Here is a 21,966-nt window from a genome sequence, read left to right as displayed (position 1 = left end):
TATACATGACAATTATTTGCTGCTCATCTCAAACGAGAAAGATTGCTGCTCATCTCAAACGAGAAAGATTGCTGCTCATCTCAAACGAAAAAGATTGCTGCTCATCTCAAACGAAAAAGATTGCTGCTCATCTCAAACAAGAGAGATTTCGTTCAGTCATTGGTTTAGTTTATAAAGCTGCATTTGCAAAATACATTTTCAGGATCTGGTTGGTTTAAACTATGGTTTCGATATGTTTTCAAAGTTAGAAAGCAAATATAATACCTGATGCTACAGATTCTATAAAACATATCAAGATATTATTTTATCTTGAACAGATTAAGGATCAGGCTTTTATATCTTTTATGGTCTTTTTACGATCATATCTGATGGTCGGATTAATTACAAACAATTCTTATTATTTCAGCATTTTTGTGTTATTGATGCTTTTCTAGTGACAAATCGTCATCCTTCAAAACAACATAAATCTTTTCAGTTATGAAAAACATAATTTGCTTTATTGAAAAAAGTAAAAAATCCTAGTAATTTTCCTAGCTTTTATTAGAATATCTGAAGCTGAAGGAAAATCCATTTTTTGCAACAAAAAATGCACTGCTTCTGATTTTTCAATAGTAAGCAGCTAAAAATGGAACGTCTTCCTTAGATAACACTTCCTACTCGGGCTTCCACAAAGTAGATGTCCTTAACTTTATATCAATTTTGGATCACAACAGACAATACCAATAACTTTCATGTGTTAAGCAAGGTATTCTACTATAAAACACTACTATAATTTAGAAAGACATTTTTTATTTACAAGTTATCTTAGTTTCATTACGCAATACTATTCTCTAAGACCCAGTCCCCTAAACGTAAATCGTGACGCAATTCAAGTGAGACTCGAAGGGGTATCAAATTTCAAATTCTTGTCACAGCTTCGTTTCATGACTCAAATTACAAAGAATTTACATAAACACATTTTTTAAATTCAGAAAAAATTCGTGTCGAATTGCAGTGAGAAAAGGGAGCTGCAGTCAGTGTGTGTAATTTTGCCTAATTAACTTGTCATGTTTTAGGCAATGAACTGGGGCGAATTTAGGGGTAAATATAACGCATAGAAACATTGATGGATAACTGTCTCCAGGACGGACTTTCAACGTTTCCTTTTCACACATCAAGTTGGGTGTCGCTGCAAGTCGCGCGGTATTTCCTGTCTGATTCATACAGTTTCCGTTGGTGAAATCCAGCAGTGGGTCTAGATTATTATTGAGGCTGGACGCAGCCAAAACTGCTTTGATCGCGGAGGGAAAGAAGCCATAATTGTTAGGCAACCTCGAGCGGATAACGCTGGTCGGCTTCGCACGAAGTTTATGATCTGTGATACGCTGTATTTTGTATGAGCTAAAATAAACAGGACTGAATGCAAGGACAGAGAAAACGTTGTGGTATTGGCGCTTTATGTTGACTTTTCCTGGTGATCATCCTTTATACCGGCAAAAACAAAGAGAATAGAGCTGTCACTCACACGTAATTGAGTTAACAATAGGCTTTATGCCTTCTGTTTAGAGAAACTTTTCTGTAGGGACTCATCAACACAACGGCTGAGACGAAAATCCTGTGAAGCTTATTAGAGTCTATTAACTGGCATGAATCGACATGGCTAGTACGAAAATCGTATTACTACTGTTATTGTTCATCACAAAAAGAACATTGGCTGGTATGTATTACCTTAAACTTGCTATTATATTGTAATTTAAGTTGCGAGGAAGGACAATTAGAAGAGGCATCCCTCATGCCTGTACTTCATGTATAAGGCGCGATTTACTATATTATTATTTACTGAATATCCCATAAACATTGTCAGAAGCCATTCATTTGTCTATGTCCTACAAATTCAACTCGGGCTACGTCCCAACACACGGGTACATTTATCAACAAGATGGAAATTCAAGGTGATTTTAAAGGCCGTAGAATCAGTTCTCCCTGGAGAGAGCTGACCTCGAACCAAAACAGTCTTTTTCTCGCATTTTTATGTGATCTTCCGGAATCATGTGCGAGCGATCGTTAATAACACAACTGTCTAGAAAGAAACAATTATCATAGAATCAGCGGTATCACAATCAGAGACAGGCCTTGGCACTGTTCCATTTCTCCCGCTTAAATCGCTGCCTCGAAATGCTCTCCACTCTCTTCCCTTCGTTAACTTATTTCTAAAACACGAACTTTTAAGTGTGCTATTTCATTCGGCTTTTCATCGAAGGGAAAGGAGAAATCTGATGCTAGTATTTCATGTTATTTCTCAAACACAGACAGAAAGCTTTTCAGATTTGAGAGGGTCATGAGACATTTCGACGTGTTGAAAGGCTTGCGCTGGGTGAATAACAAAGTGCAGAAAAAACCAATTTTACTGCTTTTTAGGTTTAAAAGTCCATCAATAGTTTTAGATTTATTTCCAGATTGCGTAGATTTATAAGGCTATATTTATCATCGAGCTAAATAAGATGTTTCATGTTTTCAAAATATGAACGTATCTTATATGTCCTGTTTTGTATCTAAATATTTTTATATTTTGGCCTTTGTGGCACGCGACCAGTTTAGTTTTGCATTACCAAAGAGATAGCAAATAGTATTTTAGATAAAGGTTAAATAAGCAGGGTAATATAACAAAGTATTAAAGTAAGTTTCTTCGAAGAAGGAACTACATAAGTTGCGAAAGCATTTAATATAGGAGCTAAACAAATGGAATAGAAAACCAGAGGGGGCTAAAAAGTAATTTCTAACAGCACCCTGAGATTCCTTAAAAAGAATATCTTTATATAATATAAAAACTAGACTACAATCGTCCAAGAAGATCATTGAGAAAATTGTTCTTTAGGCCGGAGCCAAAGCCTCGTGGGTTGCACCTGTTTTTATTAGTACAGTATTTAGTTAGTGCGTAATATCTTAAGAATCTTTATGCCGCATTGGCCATGACTCACTTAGCACTTGAATATTCTTTCCAATTAAAGCTTTCGATTTCGTTTTAAAGCGATGACGTCATTTATATTAGAAAATTTTATCATGGCCTAAAGGCAGCAGTCAAGTTGTTTTCATAACTCAACAACCTTTTATTCTTCAAGAGTATTCAAATTATTAGGATAGGCAAATAAACCAGTACTTGATGACTACACTTCTTGTTGATTCGACGGTATTTAATAATGTCTGTATTTGCCCCTTGCTTCCGCTGTGGATCACTTACTGTTTACTCAATGAGATAAAGTTGGCTGCTTCATGTGGTCATACTGACATTGAATCTTCCTGAACTCGGATGAAGAGACAATACACAGATATCACTAAAATTTTCGATGCATTTGGCGGTGTTTTTTTCTAAACCAGAAGATCTTACTGAAAACGTGACAATTTTATGCGCTGCGCCACTCTCTGTTGGGGTTAGTAACTGTATTGTTGGTTGATAAAACTTTTATCAAAGCTGTTATAATATAGATAGTCTCAGCGAGAATTTTGTTAACACTGTCATGTAGATAAAAGTGTTTGGGTGTCAAATTCCGTCATTAAAGTTATCAATCAAGCTGATTTTTAGCAAACGTATTGCACTGAGCTGCTAGTCAAAAATTTACTGTATTGCTCAGAAGTTAAAAATTTGAGAGATATAATTCTCAAGCAATGTAAACGCACTCTACATCATAAAGGGTAAGCCGATCTAAGCTAGATAATTTTGAATTAGCCAGATCGAGTGTTATAATTACCTAAAGGTTAGAAAATAATTGAGAAATAGTTTATAGAAAAGTTAATAGAAAATTCTGGAGATTTCGTTAGATTGAAGAGTTTGTGCAGAACAGAACATCTCGTGTATATCATCTTCAAAGAAGAGAACATTACAAACTAGCTTTCAATGCATTAGCAGAAGACCTCATGCCACTGCCCAGAGCAACATGACTTTGTTCCGGATACCTGGAATTTTGAGTTGACGGCTTTTCTTTTTTCATCTTCCTGTTGACATTCCCAATTCACAGTTGAAAGTGATAATTAGGTTCTTGTTATGTATCAAGATTTTTTGCAATTTTCACCCCCACGCCCGTCGCATAACCAAAACAACCTTCTTTCATTTGTCAACTACGTCATATAGGAGGCAAAAGAACCTATTTTGGAAGCAGACACTTATTTTAGGGTTTTGCTTGCAGCGTGGCCTTTTCGATGTCTATATATTTGCTTCGAGTAGAATTTGACAATATAGGCCGTTTATGATGCTTCTTGACTATTAACTGAACGAATACCACTTACCAACTTATAGATCTAATTATTTTTTTCGTACAATTCAAAGCAGAAGAAAAAAATTTTTTAAAATGATTTGTTGGTTTTGAGCATCGATTTCAAGATGGTTCTTTCCCGTTTGACATCACGATTTCGTAACAAACTGCCGATGAAAAAGCAGTGAATTTCTCTAACAAATGCCGTTGGCGCTTAATGTAGTGGTATTTGGCGCAATTTTCCATACTATTATGTAGAAGCACTAATTGAGTGTGGGACATTGAAATTGTTTGCTTTTAGATACCAAAAGCAAGTTGATTCGCTTTGGTTCAGGTAACAAAATGTGTCATTTATCGGCGAAAAAAATAAACGCCCTGGAAACTTGTTTCAATACAAAACAGCGGCATAGGGAGACTTTTTAAGAGATTACAAATATGTAAGAAAATGAATCGTCAATGATAAAAAAGAGTTTCTACCCATAGCAATGTTTGACAATTAATAAATTTGATATTTTGAGAGAGTTTCGTGTGATACTTTTCTCCCCATAGCAATTTATGACGATGAATTGCTTAAATTGTTGGGGGGAGTGGGATTGTGGTTTGAAACCACACCCAGCAATCCAAAAGACAGATTTTGATGGGGTTTTCATGGTTTTATTTGCAGGATGTGATGAAGGACTTGGATTGGATGCAGACAACAAGAAAATACCCGATTCAAGTATCACTGCCTCTTCAGAGAAGCCACTACACCTTGCAAAATACGGTCGTTTGAATGAACAATATGAGTAAGTTTGCTGATTGAAAAATGATTTGAAAATTAAGATAAAACGAAGAAGTGTAGCATGATTGTAAGAATGACTAACAAGGTAGAAATGGAACTGTCAGGAAGGTAATATTAGGATATACGAGGAAGAATTCAAGCCACCGAAGGACTGCAGCAACTTTAAAAAAACAAGTCAGAAATACAAATCCATGGCTATTTATATTCGAAAGTTTTTGCTAGCGGCTCATACTGCTGGGTAATAGACCATATTACAGCAAGAGACAACACTTCCCAAAAATTCTAAAAATTAGAAAAGAGTTGGCCTAGGCGGGATCTGTGGCGCAAACTTTCTAATGGATGAGGAGGAATTGCACACTAAAAACTAATCATTGCTGAATTCTTACATAGAGTCCCTGGAACGAGTGGCAAATCACTCTATGGAAAATTCGTATACCTTTTATGGAAATCCTATTGCTTTATCAGAAAATCCGTAGAAATAGTTTTATTTTGGTGGAAATGTTGTACGCTATTGCAATCAGTAAATAGGTCCTCGAACTGGAAGGGGTGCTTTTTGAGGTATGGTATTCCAAGACTCTGCAAATTATCAGAATAGCAGCCCTTCATCGACAGAGCAGCTTGGTGCCCTTGCAATCTAAATGTAGTTTGGAAAGTATTTTATACCCCAGAAACATTTATTGGAAGTTTTTTCCTTTGTAGCCAATCAAAACGCAATTTTGGCGCATGGTGCGCATACGAATGTTCGGCTGGGAAAATCGAGTATCTCCAAGTGGATTTAGGCAAAGCAACGACCTTGACAGCGGTGGAGACGCAGGGTGGTTACAGCATAAATCAATTCGTGGAGTCATACAGTCTTAGCTACAGTTATGACAACATTGAATGGCACGACTATAAAGTCAATGGGAAGGGCAAGGTAGGCTCAAATATTTGTGTACATAAGAAACAGTCTTGAGATTCTTATGTCGTTGCTCATTGAGTATCATTTTTTGTGACACAGGTTAAGATAACTTAGAGTCGCTTAAACACAAGTCTTAGGGGTCTTGGTCTAATAAGCAATTCAGATTGAAATACTTAATAACTGATTATGTTGGTCTTGGTCGTCAGTAGACAAATAAAATATCGCATTGTTGTGCAGACGAGGTCGTGTCTAGGAGGGGAAGAGATCTCCTGAATTATCTACCATTTTCGTGCAATTTTTGGGAAGTTTCTGCAAATGAACAGAGGTGTATTTATAAACTTTATAGATCAGTTTATAAATAAGCCCCACCAGTCAATGGGCATAACAAATTTCTGAAAAGAGAAAATCAAATTTGTTTCATTATAATAAGAGACAGTACCCTATTTTCTAAAGCCAAGGCATAGCTGGGGGCTGGTGGGGCCATGGCCTCTCCAATTAGAACGTAAAAATAGGCTAAGATGGGTAATACACGCCTTAACAGTTTTCTTCATTCTATTATCCTTGTGTCTTTATATCTAAGTCAGCGCATGAGTCTATGGTTGCCATTGACTGACTCTAGCGGAAAAGGTGTTGCAGTTTGGATTATAAGCGTTGTTTGGGTTATAAAAGATACATTTTCTCGTGTAAAATTCCCTCTGAGCCTGCTAATTCTAATAACAATTCGAATCACCTGAGAAAATGTATTACAGTTTACACTTCTCTGATGTAGCCATGATTGGATTATTGGAAACAAAAAATTCATGAAAACATTTGCTTTTGCATTACGTCTATACGCAGTGTTTTCACAAGGATTTCCTCTTCTAGTTTGACGTAAAACTTTCTTCTTCTTAGACAATGGATAACATAAAGGGATTTGCTTAGAACACGCCATACTATGTTTTAGAGCAAACATGGTTTATTGCTCATTACTTCAATGATGTCTTCGTATTTCGCTCTCGGGTCACCGTTGTCGATTACAATAGATCCACCTGTTTGGGCTTTTAAAATTTCACGCGAATTTTTTTTGTTCTGAATAGAGGTGAACGTCTGGAACTCTTTCCTGGCACTAGCTCTCCTTTTCTGGAGAAAATGAAATTTTCCCCTTTTTTATCAGAAAAAAATGATATCCCTAACAGCATATTCTCGAATTATGCTGCCCTGCATTCTGTTTCGCAAAAACGTTGGACGACATCATGAAAAGCTGATCGCGGCCTAAACAGTCTCGAACGTGTCAACCAACCTCTCTGTAAAGTGCATAGTTCTTTCAATACCATTTGGGTTTTGAATTAAGAAGTAGTCAGATTCGAGATAATTGTGACATTTATGGAGTTCTATAAAAATGTCTTTCATCTGTAGACTTTCAAAGGAAACATAGACAGATATGACGCAGTGAAAAACCAAGTTGACCCACCATTGACAGCAAGGTATATCAGGATTGTGCCCCTCACATTCTTTGGCACATGTCCTTGTTTGAGGGCAGAACTTTATGGATGCGAGCCCAAAGAAGGTATAACTTAACTCTTATCTATCAATATCTACGCCTACTGCTTTGTTAAATTTTATAGGTGCTTCTTCTGGAAAAGCCAGGTTCTGTTCTGCTGGAATTTTCTGCTATCCTGATATTGAGTTACTATCCATATCCTATTGTATGAGATACAATTGATTTAACAAGCAACGATCTTCATCATATGTCGTTTGAGCCCCCACAAATATGTAATCGTACCATTTAACATACTCATTGCAACAAGAAAAGGTTACAACTTGATAATAAGGCAGTGTTCAATCCGACTGTAGAAATGCAACCAAGATTTGTCAAGGATAAAATCATATATGCAGTCAAGTCTCAAGGAAATGCTTTCTCTACAGATTCGTTTGCTATTTTGTAGACTGCCGTTTCCCGATTGGTGTTGACGCGAACATTCGAAAGATACCGGATAGCAGTATGACTGCATCGTCAGAATTCAACAGGCATTTTGCTTACGAGGGAAGACTACACAACGTACATAAGATATCACCCACTGGAGAGAGAAGCTGGGGTGCATGGTGCCCCAAGAAAACAGACCTGTCTCCTTATTTGCAGGTATAGCATACCCTTTAATTGAAATTAACTCTGCATGTGTCTTTTTCAGAGCAACAACAACCTGAGTACTAATTACCAACAAATTGGAATTCTGATCTTGACATGTCAGTATTCTATGTTAGTAACACTCTACACTTTCGTTTAAGAAATAAGTAAAACAACATTTGACCAAGGAATTAACGATTTGGAGATATTACCATCTGAAGACTCGATAACTGTATGTCTAGTTAACTCCTCAGCCTTTCAATGAGTAAATACAAAATTGCAAAACGTATGTTGCAGACCCATTCCCCCAGAATAACAAAAAGCTAGAAATTCTGCTTTCCAAACAGATTTTTTTGGATTTGTACTTAACTGAATTGAATCTTTTCTAGATTGACTTAGGTCGTGTACGAGTTGTTTCTGGTGTTGCAACCCAGGGCTACAATTTTAATCTTTGGGCAACTCTTTATCGCTTAAACTACAGTATTGATGGAACTTTGTGGAAACAATATGCAGATCATGGAAGTGTTAAGGTGAGGGCTCTAAATCTGATGCACGTGTTTTTATTTTGAAGGTAGTATACTGTTGCTTTTGAATCGAGGTGTATTTTATTGTTTACCCTGATCAGGGTTCCTTGCTAAAAGCTTTTTACATTTTTAAGGCAAATTTGCCAAGTTAAAGCAGAAGAATAAAAAAATAGGGATGAAGTTTTTTTTGAGAGTTTATCGCAGCATTTTTGTTGTTTTTCCATATATCCTCGTATTATAGGAAAAACTTGAGATAAATTATAAGTAATAATGTGTTATTCGTAGCTAATGCATGTAGTAAATAAGCGAGAGCCAAGGCTATTATAGAAAATAATACCATGTATCGTTTTTGGGAAAAGTGATTGTTCATAGGCTTCATGCCACTGGCATCTGAAAGGAAAAAAGTGGTTTCTAGTCGAAAAAATTGGCTAAAAGCGCACCATATCCTGAATTTCTAGTAGTTCCTTCTACTTCTCAACCTTGAAATGCAGTGTCGTCTCAAGCAGCTTCCTCGATTTTCAGCTATTCAGTGGAAATTCAGACAACAAAACGATCCGGACACACATGCTGGATGTGAGTGTGGAGACTATTGCAAGATTTATTCGATTTATACCCGTGAGCTGGAACAATTACCCAAGTGACATGGCGTGCATGAGGGTCGAAGTTTATCAATGTGCGCCAATCAAAGGTAATTCATATATTTTATCTGTTTCAATAGAAACGATTTTAAGAATGAAGAAATGACATTCAAGATGTTGTTGAGTATCACCCAAAAATTTCCAATGAAAATTTCTAAATTTCGGGAAGATTAGAGAAATAGTCTTGTTAACGAATGTTATGATTTTATGGTAGGATCCGTCCCGACCATAAAGAAAGGGATCGAAAACAAAATAGTGAAGCGAGGAACAACCTTCAACCTCACTTGCGTATTGACTGGCCAGCCTGGAATAAAGGTTACTTGGCAGAAAAACGGAAACCCGCTCTCGACTACTGATATGATGAGCATCAGCAATACGGACAAGGAAGGCATGTATGTGACTTCACTGGTCTTCAAGAAGATAAACATGGGAGAAAATGGTAACACCTTCTCCTGTGCTGCAAATTATCCAAGTGTCACAGTTAGAGCCGTGTCCACTGCCCAAATCACAGTCGATGGTAAGTTGATAGATCATGCTTTTGGTGTTAGGTGTGATATTTGGTTCTAATTTTAATGATTGATATTGGACAGTATGAGTTAAATTCATCTAAAACTTCAGAGCGCGAAAAACGTGGAACAGGGTTAATCTGTCTTCTCAAAGGAAGCAAAGATCCTTACTACTCTTTTAAAGTTATAAATAAATAAGTGCAAATCTTCATTTTCAACCTCAATCAATCAATCAATCAATCAAAAACTTTATTAATGTGTTAAAAATATATATATTTAGCTTACAAGCTAATTGGGGACACAAAACCTGAATCTTCTTCACCATTCTTGCCTTCTTTTTTCTGTCTTCCCTTATTTCTCGTTTTTCTCTTTATTTATCTTTGCCCATTTACCTTCTTGTGAAACATGACCCTTGTTTCTATTCTAAAGTTTCTATTTCTTTATGTTTAACAAAAAGGTTTCGTTGGCTTTCATAGACCGAGTTAAAAATGCCTGATGACCATGTTTGTTGTTCGTTTGCAGGCTCGATACCAACTTTGAAAATCAACAAAGTAGAGGCATACAGCGTAGAAATACTTCTTGGTGTTACAGGGACAGTTATGTCAGATATTCTTGCCTATGAGGTGACTCTCACTAATTTTGCTACCTCAGAGAAACTATCTGGAAGATTCGCCTTCAACACAACCGTCGGAGCAAAAACTATTAAGTTGCTGAAGCCATTTACCAAATACAGTATTAATGTTAACTTTCTTTATTCTGACAACACGAAAGGCTCCAGTATTCCAAGTCAGCAATTCAGGACACGAGAGTGCAGTAAGTACTGAAATCTTTTGTAAATACGTTGAAAACATTCAAGTGTCTCGTTAGGATATAAGCGCTAAAGTATTTCGAATTTCGTCAGGGAGCCCTACAGGGTCTTTCGAATCACCCTTAATTATCGCGCCAAGTGTAGTTCTTTTAAACTAAATCCATACCTAAAAGCAGGTCAAGTACAAGTTCTTCTTACACGTGGATTACTACACTTAAATAAAGTTTTGACAATTTAGGGTAATGATGTTTTCGTATGGATTTACCAATGATGTTAAGAATATCTGATGAAACATGTTACAATATTACTCACACATTGAACAACCAAATGCAACGGCAACAACATTAATAACCATAATGGCTGAAGAAGTGAAATTTCCAAACTTACCCATTCGTTGTCCTTTAAAATTTACGATCATTTTATGCAAAGCCATTTAAATTGGGGCAATTTTTTTCTGTTTGCAGCTCCAGAAAGAACTCCATCAGGCCTGTCAGTGAAAAGAATTGTCAAGAATAAGATCGAAATCGAGTGGAAAAGACCTGAGAATGACATTTGTACTGTGACTCTCACTGCTTACGATGTTTCTGTTGTGATTCGCGACAGGGAACGCCGTCTTGTTTCCAAAACTTTTAATACGACCAAAAATTCGAACTTCACCATTGTGAATATGGTTCCAAAGTTTGAATACAATGTCACCGTACGAGCTAGGACATCGGCTGGTCCTGGCCCGTTCACAACCCCGTATATCATCACGTTCTCTCCTGCTGAAAGTGAGTAGCTCGTTGGGTTATTTCTCATACAGTGATGTTTTCCCTAACGCATTAAGGCCTGTTGTTGCATCTGTTTCAAGGGATTTTTATATTTAAAGCAAATTTCTATTGGCAAACGAAGGGTTTTTTTAAATACTTAAGGAATCATTTGAAGAAGCATCATTTGAAGAGGGGTAAAATACTTAAGATATCATTTGAAGTGGGGTTATCAATTACCCTTAACCGCATTAATGTGAATTCTCATCAAGTCGTGTAGATTTGAAGACCCAACATTAGATCAGCACAATTTGGTTCGCCTCCCATTTTATGGAACACATGAAAGGTTTAATGTTTTAAGTTTGTTTGAAACTGCAATAGAGGAAATGCAATCTCCATTCTATGTTTTATTGGACATTCTTTTCCTGTATTCATTTGTGTAAGGTTTTCCCTAGTTGTGTTTTATATTTACAGAGTTTTTGTTGAGCATATGAGCTCCCTGAGTATTCATTTTCATTTTATTTTGTCATTCCAGCAAAAACTGCAACAGCTGCAACAACAAAGCTGACAACGCAGCGAAGAACAACAGCTAGGCCCTCAACCTCAGCCCCCACTACGACTCGAAAGCCGACTGTACAAATATCTCAGGAGTTAAGAAAACTGAAACAGGTCAGTCATTCTAACTGGAGAACAGACTGTTCTCTCCTAAGTTTCTCGTTTTCAAATATTCGAAATGTCTTGAAATGTTTTCTGTTGAACTTTATTATAGCTTTCAGATTTTAGGGTTCGCTTTTTTTTCAAGTTCCTTTATTGCAGATCTCTGCATTCTAGTTTTTTTACTGCTCTCCTTTCCTATCAGTCAACTTCCTTCTAAAATTTTTAAATCTAAAATCCTTGCGTAATGTTTAAGAAATCGCATAGAACTATCCCCTGTCATCCCATCAAGCTAAAATTAGTTCATATTATAGTTCATAAGTGTAAAAGAGTTCATATTACATTTTATGTTATGTTGTATGTTATATTTAAATGTTATAAGAGAGTCATAGAGAGTTTAAAAGTGCATTACGTTTGGTTACCCTTACGATACCTCTCCATCAAAAGAAGTGAATAGGGCTTGAACAAGATTATCTCCCACGCATCCGGTTGAGCAATGAAATGTTTAAGCTTGGAATCTGATAGACTTAACACTTCTTCTTGTAGGTTCATATTTTATTAACCTTTCTAGGAAATCTGTCATATCCTAGTGACATTCTCTTCATATTGAAGTTGTGTTATTAGTGAATTCCAGGAATTACCTCTAGGAAGCAGGCGAGCGTCTGTTTGTAAAATATTTTGGTCATGTGTTGGTTCTTTAGCGAAGTTTTCAGAAATAGAAAGTTGCTTTATGTTTAAAAACTTCAGGAAGGCGCACGTAGGCATTGATATTCTGATCGACTGAATCTTTAAGAATGTTATAAGGTGAATATTTACCCGGCTTTTGGCTGTTGGCTCTGTATTTAAAAGTGGGAGTTTTCCCAGTTAAGCTGAGTAGCAATCAATTTCCAAGCAGAATTATGAATACCTTAGCGAATTTAAACAGACCTTTCTGTAGTTCTTAGTTTTATTAATTTTAATTTTTCCATACTAATATTTATTTTCTCTTTTCACTGTTAAATGAAAATTTTCTTCTTTTAATCCACCACATTCATTAGAGATCTCTTTGGATTGCCCTATTCAACTTATTTCTTGATATTCTACAGGCAGGCGTTGACGAGAATAATGTGCTCAATGTCACAGAAACCGTGCAAAAGCTGACGAACAACTCGAAATTGTTGAGCACAAAAGATATTGCGGTGACAGCTGATATTCTGGAGGAAGTAGTTCTCATAAATGGAACGAGCAGAGAGGTAAGCAGATGACGTCATCTATACAAACGTAGCATTTTGTGATAACTTATTGAGCATAATCATAATCATGATCAGATCTAACTAACTTTCTAACAAAGGATATTTTATACTAATGGTTTATTTCATGCTCATTACTTCGATTGAAATTTGATGCAAAGCAACTTTGATTAAAGTATTTTGCTTAGAATAGAAGTTTAAAAAACGTTTTCCAATATAAGGTTAGGTTGAAGAGATTTCTATATCTGCATTATTTGTTTATGCGAATCTAGAGGTTTTTAGCTACAGTTTGCCTAAGTAGCTGAAATTTAATATTTCAGGTTGGTGAGTCCCTCGTGAAGTCTGTAAGCAATATTTTGAATGCAAATGCATCCGTGCTGGAAAAAAGTTACAAGGAAAACAATACTGGAATAAGGTATGGACTGTGGTGTTTCGTTTCCCCATAGCTGTGGGATAAATGTCATTTCATCCGTGTAGTTCAAATTATAAAGGATGGCCTTAATGGTGGGTCGAAAGGTGACAAGGAAGCCCCAGAAAAGGATCAGTACCAAAATGTTCGATTATCTGTTAGATTGAATATTTCCCTAATTTCTAGTACATATATCCAGAATTCTTTGAATAGGCTTGATACAAAGGCTTGTTAACGTCTTATCATCTTATTATCTTATGTCTATGTTGTAACCTGAGAAGAAGGCCGACTAAAAAGTGATGCTTGAGGATCGAGCCATTTGTGCTTAGGTGACAGTCTTCTGAAATTCTCACTGTGACGTTGTTATGATTTTATAGGTACGTCAAGATTCTCGAGAGCTGGCTTGAAAAGGTGGATGTCACGGATGAAGATGTGACTGAAAAAAGTGAAAACATTATTGTGAAGAAAATCAAACTTGTACGAGGGGAAATAAAGAAAAACATTGTCTTTGAAGAGAAAGGAGAAGCATCGGTTGTGATTCCTGTTGAAGCAGTGACAGGGGGAAATGGCACAAACGGCAGCAATGATAGTATTTACTTTGTTTACTACAAAAGAAACAGATTCTTCACGAGAAAAACCAAAGTATCTGTAAGTTGTGTTAATGGGTTCACTACAGAAGAAAGAAAAGTTTATACTCCAGTATTAGCTTCAAGTATCGTGGGCAAGGAGGTCACAAACTTAAGCAAACCTGTTACTTTGCGTTTCAAAGCAAAGCCACAACAAGAGGTTAGTGGTGTCATTTTTGCCTTTCTTTTCATATTTAGGCCATTTTATCAAATTCTGTCAGGATTCGGTTTTTAAGCATGGCCTAGGCCCTTTCTTTTGCTTCTTCTGGCTTTGTTCTGTTGCATCATGTCGAATTGCCTTGTTTGTCAATATTTTAAAATTTGACTTATCCAATTTCAGCAAATCGAAAAGACTGCCTGCGTTTACTGGGATTTCAATGCTAAAGGTAAACAAATGTGCATCTCAAACCATCTCTTTTTAAGGAAATTAATATGCACTGATAAAAGATGGCGAGGACGGGAAAAAGAAGACTCTTTATTTTAATCATACAGAGGTTATTAGGGTTAAAGGCTTGCTGCTTTTTGGCTACTTCTTGGCTACTCCGTGCTTTGAAGTGTGGCAAACGAGTAGGCCAGTCAATACGGACATGGTGATTATGGTCACTGTTTTGAGTTTGCGTCTTTAATACTAATAGAAAGGAAGAAAAAATAATGCTTTTCTTCCTTTTTAAACAAAAATTCAAATAGCATGATGAAAAATTGTGTCAGAAAACGGTTAACCGATTTGTTAACCGTTTTCTGACATTTGGTTTCAAACGCCCCGTCGATAAATCAGTTAGAATTGTTTCTCTCAAAACGAGATCTTAACCAAATTGTCTCCCCCTCTTTATACAGGCGGTCTTGGTGATTGGTCGACCAAAGGATGCAGGCTACATGAAGTAGTAAATCAAACAATCGTGTGCCAGTGTGATCATATGACCAACTTTGCTGCAATGATGGTATGTAATGACATTAGATACGATCCTTATAACCATAAAAACAAATATTGAATTTCTTTGGTTCGGAGTAGGCCTGAGCCAAGTACTTTTAAGTGACAGTATTTAAGTTGCGGAACCCTTTTGGTTATTACGCTAATCGTTCGTCTCAGGTACTTCTCTTTGTAAAACGCATTCCAGTAACATTATCCTATCATGAAAGTGCAGAGACTTAACTGATGATTTGTTTTGCACACCAGGACGTCTACGCTCATACGAGCAAAGCTTGTGGTTCACATGGTCGAGCATTATCGTTCATCAGCGTTGTTGGCTGCTTCTTATCGCTCATAGGATTGTTTCTAACAATGGTGACCTATATCATATTCAGGTAATTCAGTAAGCATTTTGTATTTAGGAAAGCTTAAAGAAACTTTAATCACTGAAATAAACAACAACAATGAAGAACTGGGTGCTAATCCGGTGCTTTGTTTCTTTTAAAAAATTTTTTGAGTAAATGTTACATAGTCACTAAACAAGCGTTTTTTGTTCTCGTATTTCTCAAAACAACTTAATCAACGACTTTTTTCAGTTTCGAGCTCTTTTTCAGCTTTAAGCATTGGCACCTACCTATTCATTCATACAGATTATCTCTATGATTGCGTCACAAGTCTCAGATTTCTCATTTTGTCCTTTTTAGGAGACTGCGTCGTGAAATAGCAGCGCGCATCATGTTGCAACTTTGCTTTGCTCTGTTTGTTGTTGTCGTTCTCTTTCTGACTGGCCTCGAAAGAACAAAAGAGCCCAACACGTGCCTTGCTATCGGAATTGCCTTGCATTACTTTACCCTTGTGGCATTTATGTGGATGTTCATGGAAGCGGCTTTCATGTATCACGCTTTTGTTGTTGTTTGGCCACCAAGAGAAGACAACGATGTTCTAAAATGCACTTTCATTGCATGGGGTAATTTACTATATTATTTTATATTATGCTCTTGCTATATTATGTGTTTTTATGTTTCATGAAATTTTCCCAACTGTACTTATTTTCTTGTGGCGTCTTAGTTTCTGCGCTATTGATTCCAGTTGGGATATATAGAGTTATATGGTCTCATGCAAGGCAAGTGATCCTAAGACCTTTTATGAATGCTTAACAAAATGACATTTATCTAATCTGTATCGATTTTTTATAGGTTTGCCTGGCATTGTTGTCGCAGCCACGGCTGCCACGGATCTTAGCCATTATCAAGGAAAACACTAGTAAGAATACCCTTGGATTAAGCTTCTTTTTCCTTTAAAGCTCTGTAACATCATAACTTAGACTGTCACATCTTCATGAATGAGTCACACTTTTCTATACTGTTTGACTTTATGTGACAATATGCTTCTTTCGAGAAGAAGATAAATGTACTTTTATAACACAATTAACCAATAATTAACAGTATTTTGCTAGCTATGAAAGCCACTGGTTTGAGATCAAAGATAGAAAACAGTCTCTTGTTCACATACCTTTGATTTAGTTGCTATATTTCGCCTAGCATTGTGCACATAAATGCAGATCTTTCCAATCCTTTTTATTCAATATTCAATTGCAAAATTTTCTAGCTGTCGTGTCAATGGTCTTCCGTTCTACATTGGCTTTCTTGGGCCCATCTGCCTCATTCTCATGTCCAACCTCGTTATCTTCGGCATCATCATGTACAAGCTGAGTACTCGGCCAACGCGGAGCATGGACCCGAAAGAGACAAGCGAAGCAATGCAAAGATTGAAGAGGGCTTTTGGTATTATGATCCTTATGGGCCTAACATGGATATTTGGCGCTATAGCTGTGGAAGACTTCCGCCTGGTATTTCAATACACATTTGCTATCTGTAATTCACTGCAGGGATTTGCTATCTTCGTCTTTTATTGTCTGTCTCAAAAGAACGTCAGAGACGCATGGCTAGCATTCTTCAGATGTGACACTAGAAGTGACTTAAAAATGCGGACTGATTCTTACTATGAAAGAAGAAGGTTGTCATCTTCAGTCAGCCAGAAGAGCTCGATTATACCAAGAACGAGAACGAATTCCTCCACAGTGGTAAGAACAGACGTCATCATAACTACCTAACATTTACTACAGTAAAACCTCCATTGTCAAACACTTCTCAGCAATGGACAGGTATTTTTGTCCCAAATGGTCCAAACGCTCTTAGAGGAACCTCTATACAACGGATAACTTTGATTGTGCTCAATCTGCGATTGAAGCAACTTAAGTGAAATTATTTCTGCTTTGACTAAGTTTACCCCATGATTTTATATTAATTAGAATTTTTGGCTGCTATTGAAGAAATTAATACCATTTGCATTTTCCCGAAAGGATGTTTTTCCTTTCTTCGGTCAATTTGTTTAGGTGTTCTTTTGAAGTTTTTTCATGGTCAAAAGGAATGCCATATGAATGAATGAATGAATGAATGAATGAATGAATGAATGAATGAATGAATGAATGAATGAATGAATGAATGAATGAATGAATGAATGAATGAATGAATGAATGAATGAATGAATGGTCAGTCAACTTTCGTCTCTTTCAATGTTTCACTTTACGTTTGGCATTACAGTTTCTAATTATAAATAGTAATAGTAATAGTAATTAGTTGTAATCATTAGTAATCATTAGTAATCAGTGTAAATAGTAATCAAACTGGGACATTATTCATACGCTGTTAATTGCTCATATCCCTTTTAGATGATGCGACATGATTCAGCAAAGAACAGACTACTTGAGGTCCAGGCCTTGGTAGATGAACAAGCTAAAATGCAGACCATCCGAGAAGTGGACATAGAAGATCGGTTTATCGATAATCTGACATCGAATATTTACGTCAGCGATCCAGAGAGAGCAAACGCAAGCACGGAGCCGCACATTTCTGTAAGCAGTGCAGAGGAAGACGGAACCAGAGCTGGTTCTCAAGTTGCTCTTCAGCCGTACCGATCGTACAGAGCACTTAGTGAAATCAAAGAGCTTAATGACCTGCTGTCTCTCGTCGACAAACGAAAATCTTCGTCGAAGTCAAACGAAATGCTAATTCGCAAGTCGCTGTTTATCGGTGGCTCGTCGCCAATGCTGCAAGCAAAAGACAAAATGAGGGCAGTACGATCGTGCGAAAATGTGAACAATGATCGGGGAAGCATTGAGTTGACCGAGTTTGCAACAATGAGAGCAAGGCAGCCGCGGGTTCTCACGCAAGCGGCAGCAACTCGTAAGAAGGCGGTGGGCACTGAACCTTTACAAACAGTTAACATGGTATCAAGCGCAAGTGACTGTTCAAAATCTGCTGAGAATTGTGGTTCAGCAAATTGTTTGGAGGCAACACCACATGGCTCCACGTACAAAATGGCAGACGAAGAAACTCCAATCAATACTTTAGAATCAAGCAACCGCACAGCAAGACTTTACGATAACTCCGCTTGCAACACTCTCGAAAGCAACAAAGAATCAATGGTTTCAGACAACAGTACACTCAAAGGAGCCATGGGGAAAGATTTCCAGGAAAATGACACTGGTCTTCGCAATCAGAATCTGCACGAGGAAGCTCTTTCAGCTGGTATTCTTCACGAGGATGTTGTGAAATGGCTTCAGGTTAATGGCGAGGAAGATGCTGCAAGTGACACAAGTGATGAATACCGTTCATCAATGTGCTCGAGTCTAAACGATTTGCAAAGTCACAGTCTGCCAAGCTGTAGATCAAGTTTATCAAGTGCGACTGGTTCTACAGCCGATAATAATAAACAAACAGCGAGGAACTCGCTTTTAGGTAAATCAAAGGGTTTTTCTTTGCAAAATTTAGTTGTTAAGCAATGGGAATGTAATTTCCCATTTTAACTTTTGCTTTAAATAATGGTTTACTGAAGAAATGGCAGTCGTTTCTAACCTGGGAGGGGAGGGGAGCTGTTGAGGGCATCAGCTTTTCGTAGTTTGGGAAAAATCTGAAGATTGTCCCATATCGAGGTAAAACCAATTTCTCATTTTTTTTGTAGGAAGATTAATTGTTGGACCGCTGCGCGGCTCCTCCACTAGGATAGAAACAGAACGAGAAACACCAAGCAGTGAAATTGATACATCATTTACCAACGAAGTCACTACGCGGGACTATGATGAAAATCAAGCGTCGAAAAGTGAAGATTTGTGTATTCCCCAGAGATCGATGGAGCTGGCAGATGATGAAGGTTACTCGGCTTCTGAGGAGGAGGGAAGCACATCGGAGCGAGATTTGATGGAAAGAAGCAGGAAAAGGACTAAGTCCAGGAATGGATCCGTTGGTAATCAAAATGGATTTATTAGAAGCGCTTACGTTTGAAATGAATAAGTAAAATAAGTAGTGTTGAATTGTTTATTAGATAGTAGCGATATTTTTGAAAGATGCCTTAAACTCGGATAAAAGTTTTAGGTATTACAGTACAGGAAATGTAGCTGTTCACGGCTAATAGATATATTTGATATACGTACCTGCGGACAGTCTACTGTGCACACATATAACAGTTTCATCAGTTCTTTGATGACAAATTCTAGGCCTAGTGTCTTAATGACGTAAGATTGTGGCTAACATTAATTTCACATTAAACCCAGAGCAAGAATACAGTTTCCAGAACGCTATTTGAGGCAAGTTGCAGATATTGCCACCACCACCAACCCCCCCCCCCCTCCCCCCCCATCAGTTTTTCTTTCATTAGTGTCTCTAGACTGATATCTGCCGAAGCACCTCTTCTTGAAAAGGGTAAAACTTAGGCTGCTTTTTACTTAGGAAACTTGAAATTGTCTCTTTATTCCCCATAGTGTCAACATTCCACTTTTCCAACGTATGGGCTTAGTATCTTAATTTTGAGCAATTGTCCCTAAAATAGCAAGAGCAATTGTCCATAAAAATGCGATCGTCAGAGAGCTAAAACAGAATTTTACTATGACGGCAATGGCCAAAAGCAAAGAAAAGGCCTACAGAAAGCACAAGAGCACTAGCATTTGCACCTTTTTGACGAAAGACCTGTACACCTGCACAAAATATTTTGACGATGCTAGATATTATCACTCTAATATATGATCTTAGCGTTTTAGCTCGACTATTTAGAGTTTGGTGCTCCGAACCGGTACAGAGAGTAAATTTCCAATTACTGATGTATTTGAGCTTCCCTTTCTTTAAAGGAAGAATGCTGTAACCATCGCTGAAAACAAACATATATTTAATAGGATTGCATAGATGTTATTTTTTTCTTGTAAATTTTTGTCCGTTAGTTCATCCATTCATTTTCAGAAAGGCTGTTATTTATTAGTGTTTAAATCGAGAGAAGCAGACAAAGTTGCTCTTCCAAGAAAGACTCTTCCTCGAACATGGGAATCAGTGGCGGACACTTGGGGGGCGATACTTTGGATGACAATGGTCTTTTGTTCTAAAACAATGGTAAATGTGACGTCATCTTATTAAAATAATAGGCTTGCCCCCCCCCCAATATTTGATCAAGTGTCCGCCCCTGATGGGAATATGTCATACTTTGTCTCACCCTCGCTGTTTAATGTATGAATATAAAGCCTTTCTGTTGTTATTTTTTATGTTGTTTTACCCAATGTTGATATTGTATTTGTGGAACATAAGTAGATTTTTTCATAAGTTACCATCACTTTTAAGATGAATAACATCCATACAATAGGCCTAGACGTTCAAATCGCAAGACTAATAGTTTACCCTGCATGAAAAGTATGATTTTAATCGCTTGTAGAATAATTGTGATGAGAAATTTAGAATTATTTGAAATTATTTCACTTCTGACAAATATTGTTGCAGAAATCATAAAGTAGTTTGTGTTACGTTTTACTTGTCCTTAAACATCAAGTTGTACAAATTTCGATCAAAATCGATTTTATTGTGTTCAGTTTTGAGAAGAAACATCCTTCCTTGCATTGTTTATATTTACGTTTTAACCTCTTTTCTGTAAACACGCGCCTGGAACTGTTCGTTGTCGCAAGACTTGCGAAAATCTGATGATTTACTGAAGACAGTTTTAATCTCCCTTTCGGCCAAATATCTTTCCGCCCATTAGTTACAAGGAAAACCCTTTTCAATACAATGAAACTTTTCTTGAAAACCACACCAGTTTTGTTTAACAGTGTCGCTAATTACAAAGTAGAGCGTTTAGGTTAGAGTGAGATTGAAATATTTTGAATAGGAGATATATGCATATCGGTTTTAAGAAAATTACTGTTTACCCGTCATTCGCCGGGTAATGCTCAATTTTTTATAAAAATTGGTAAATTGAATTTCATGACGGCTTTTCTTAATTTTTTCGAAAGTTCGAGGCTGGATTGTTCTTAATTTGTTCTTAAATCATTAGGGTGCAAGGAGTGCGATTACTGTCATGCTTTAGGAGATATGTTCAGGCCTTTTATTTACTAATAGGTATGAAAATACACCAAAAATTGCAGAAAAACTACCCATTTTTAAATAAAACGTTGCTCAAAATTAAATTTTACAGTACCTCACCCTGTCTTGTTCTTAATTTTTTCATATTTTTTTACAATTATTGGGGCTCATGTTCGTATAAAAATGTTCTTCAAAAAAAGTGTGTAGATCAAGAGCTTTTGAATCCTGTTCTATACACCAAAAGCGTATTTTTCTTGCGGCATTTTCCCCTTTGATTTTTTTGACGTTATGAAAAATCGGCTCTTTTCAAAATAGGGGAGAATGTCAGAGACATTCCCGTGGTGCCCCATCTGTTTCCGCCATGAAAAAGTGTTTGCGTGTTACGATTAAGGGTCGGTTGTTGTAGAATCTGGCTTTTCGCGACAGGGAAAGATCATTTGTACCTCTGACTTGGTCCAAGGGGCAGGAGGGCAGGAGAGCAGTAATGGTTGTGTTCTCAAAATTTATTTCCCGTC

The 21,966-nt window shown here is 37.0% G+C and overlaps 1 protein-coding gene across 2 annotated transcripts; it reads left to right on the top strand.

Moving 5' to 3' along the window:
- Positions 1 to 983: 983 nt before the first annotated feature.
- Positions 984 to 21,309, top strand: LOC135695159 (uncharacterized). 2 transcript variants are annotated; one of them, XM_065214152.2, is made up of 22 exons: positions 984 to 3,407; positions 4,891 to 5,011; positions 5,707 to 5,920; positions 7,301 to 7,451; positions 7,831 to 8,024; positions 8,399 to 8,539; positions 9,056 to 9,221; positions 9,386 to 9,688; positions 10,200 to 10,490; positions 10,950 to 11,255; positions 11,767 to 11,900; positions 12,971 to 13,117; positions 13,435 to 13,529; positions 13,901 to 14,309; positions 14,490 to 14,535; positions 14,984 to 15,087; positions 15,324 to 15,451; positions 15,761 to 16,023; positions 16,253 to 16,319; positions 16,665 to 17,139; positions 17,788 to 18,856; positions 19,080 to 21,309. In XM_065214152.2, the coding sequence occupies exons 1-22, from the start codon at positions 3,383 to 3,385 to the stop codon at positions 19,397 to 19,399; spliced, it is 5,169 nt and encodes a 1,722-aa protein (XP_065070224.2). In that variant the 5' UTR covers positions 984 to 3,382; the 3' UTR covers positions 19,400 to 21,309. The 2 variants fall into 2 exon arrangements, with proteins under 2 accessions (XP_065070224.2, XP_065070223.2); XM_065214151.2 differs by having other exon boundaries at positions 984 to 1,696; positions 19,080 to 21,307.
- The last annotated feature ends 657 nt before the right edge of the window (positions 21,310 to 21,966 follow it).

This window comes from Rhopilema esculentum, chromosome 8, assembly GCF_057945365.1.
Source record: "Rhopilema esculentum isolate cy_ngs chromosome 8, ASM5794536v1, whole genome shotgun sequence".
Classification (NCBI taxonomy): domain Eukaryota; kingdom Metazoa; phylum Cnidaria; class Scyphozoa; order Rhizostomeae; family Rhizostomatidae; genus Rhopilema; species Rhopilema esculentum.
The sequence above is the reverse complement of the archived record's forward strand: the minus strand, read 5'-3'. Positions and strand labels throughout refer to the sequence as shown.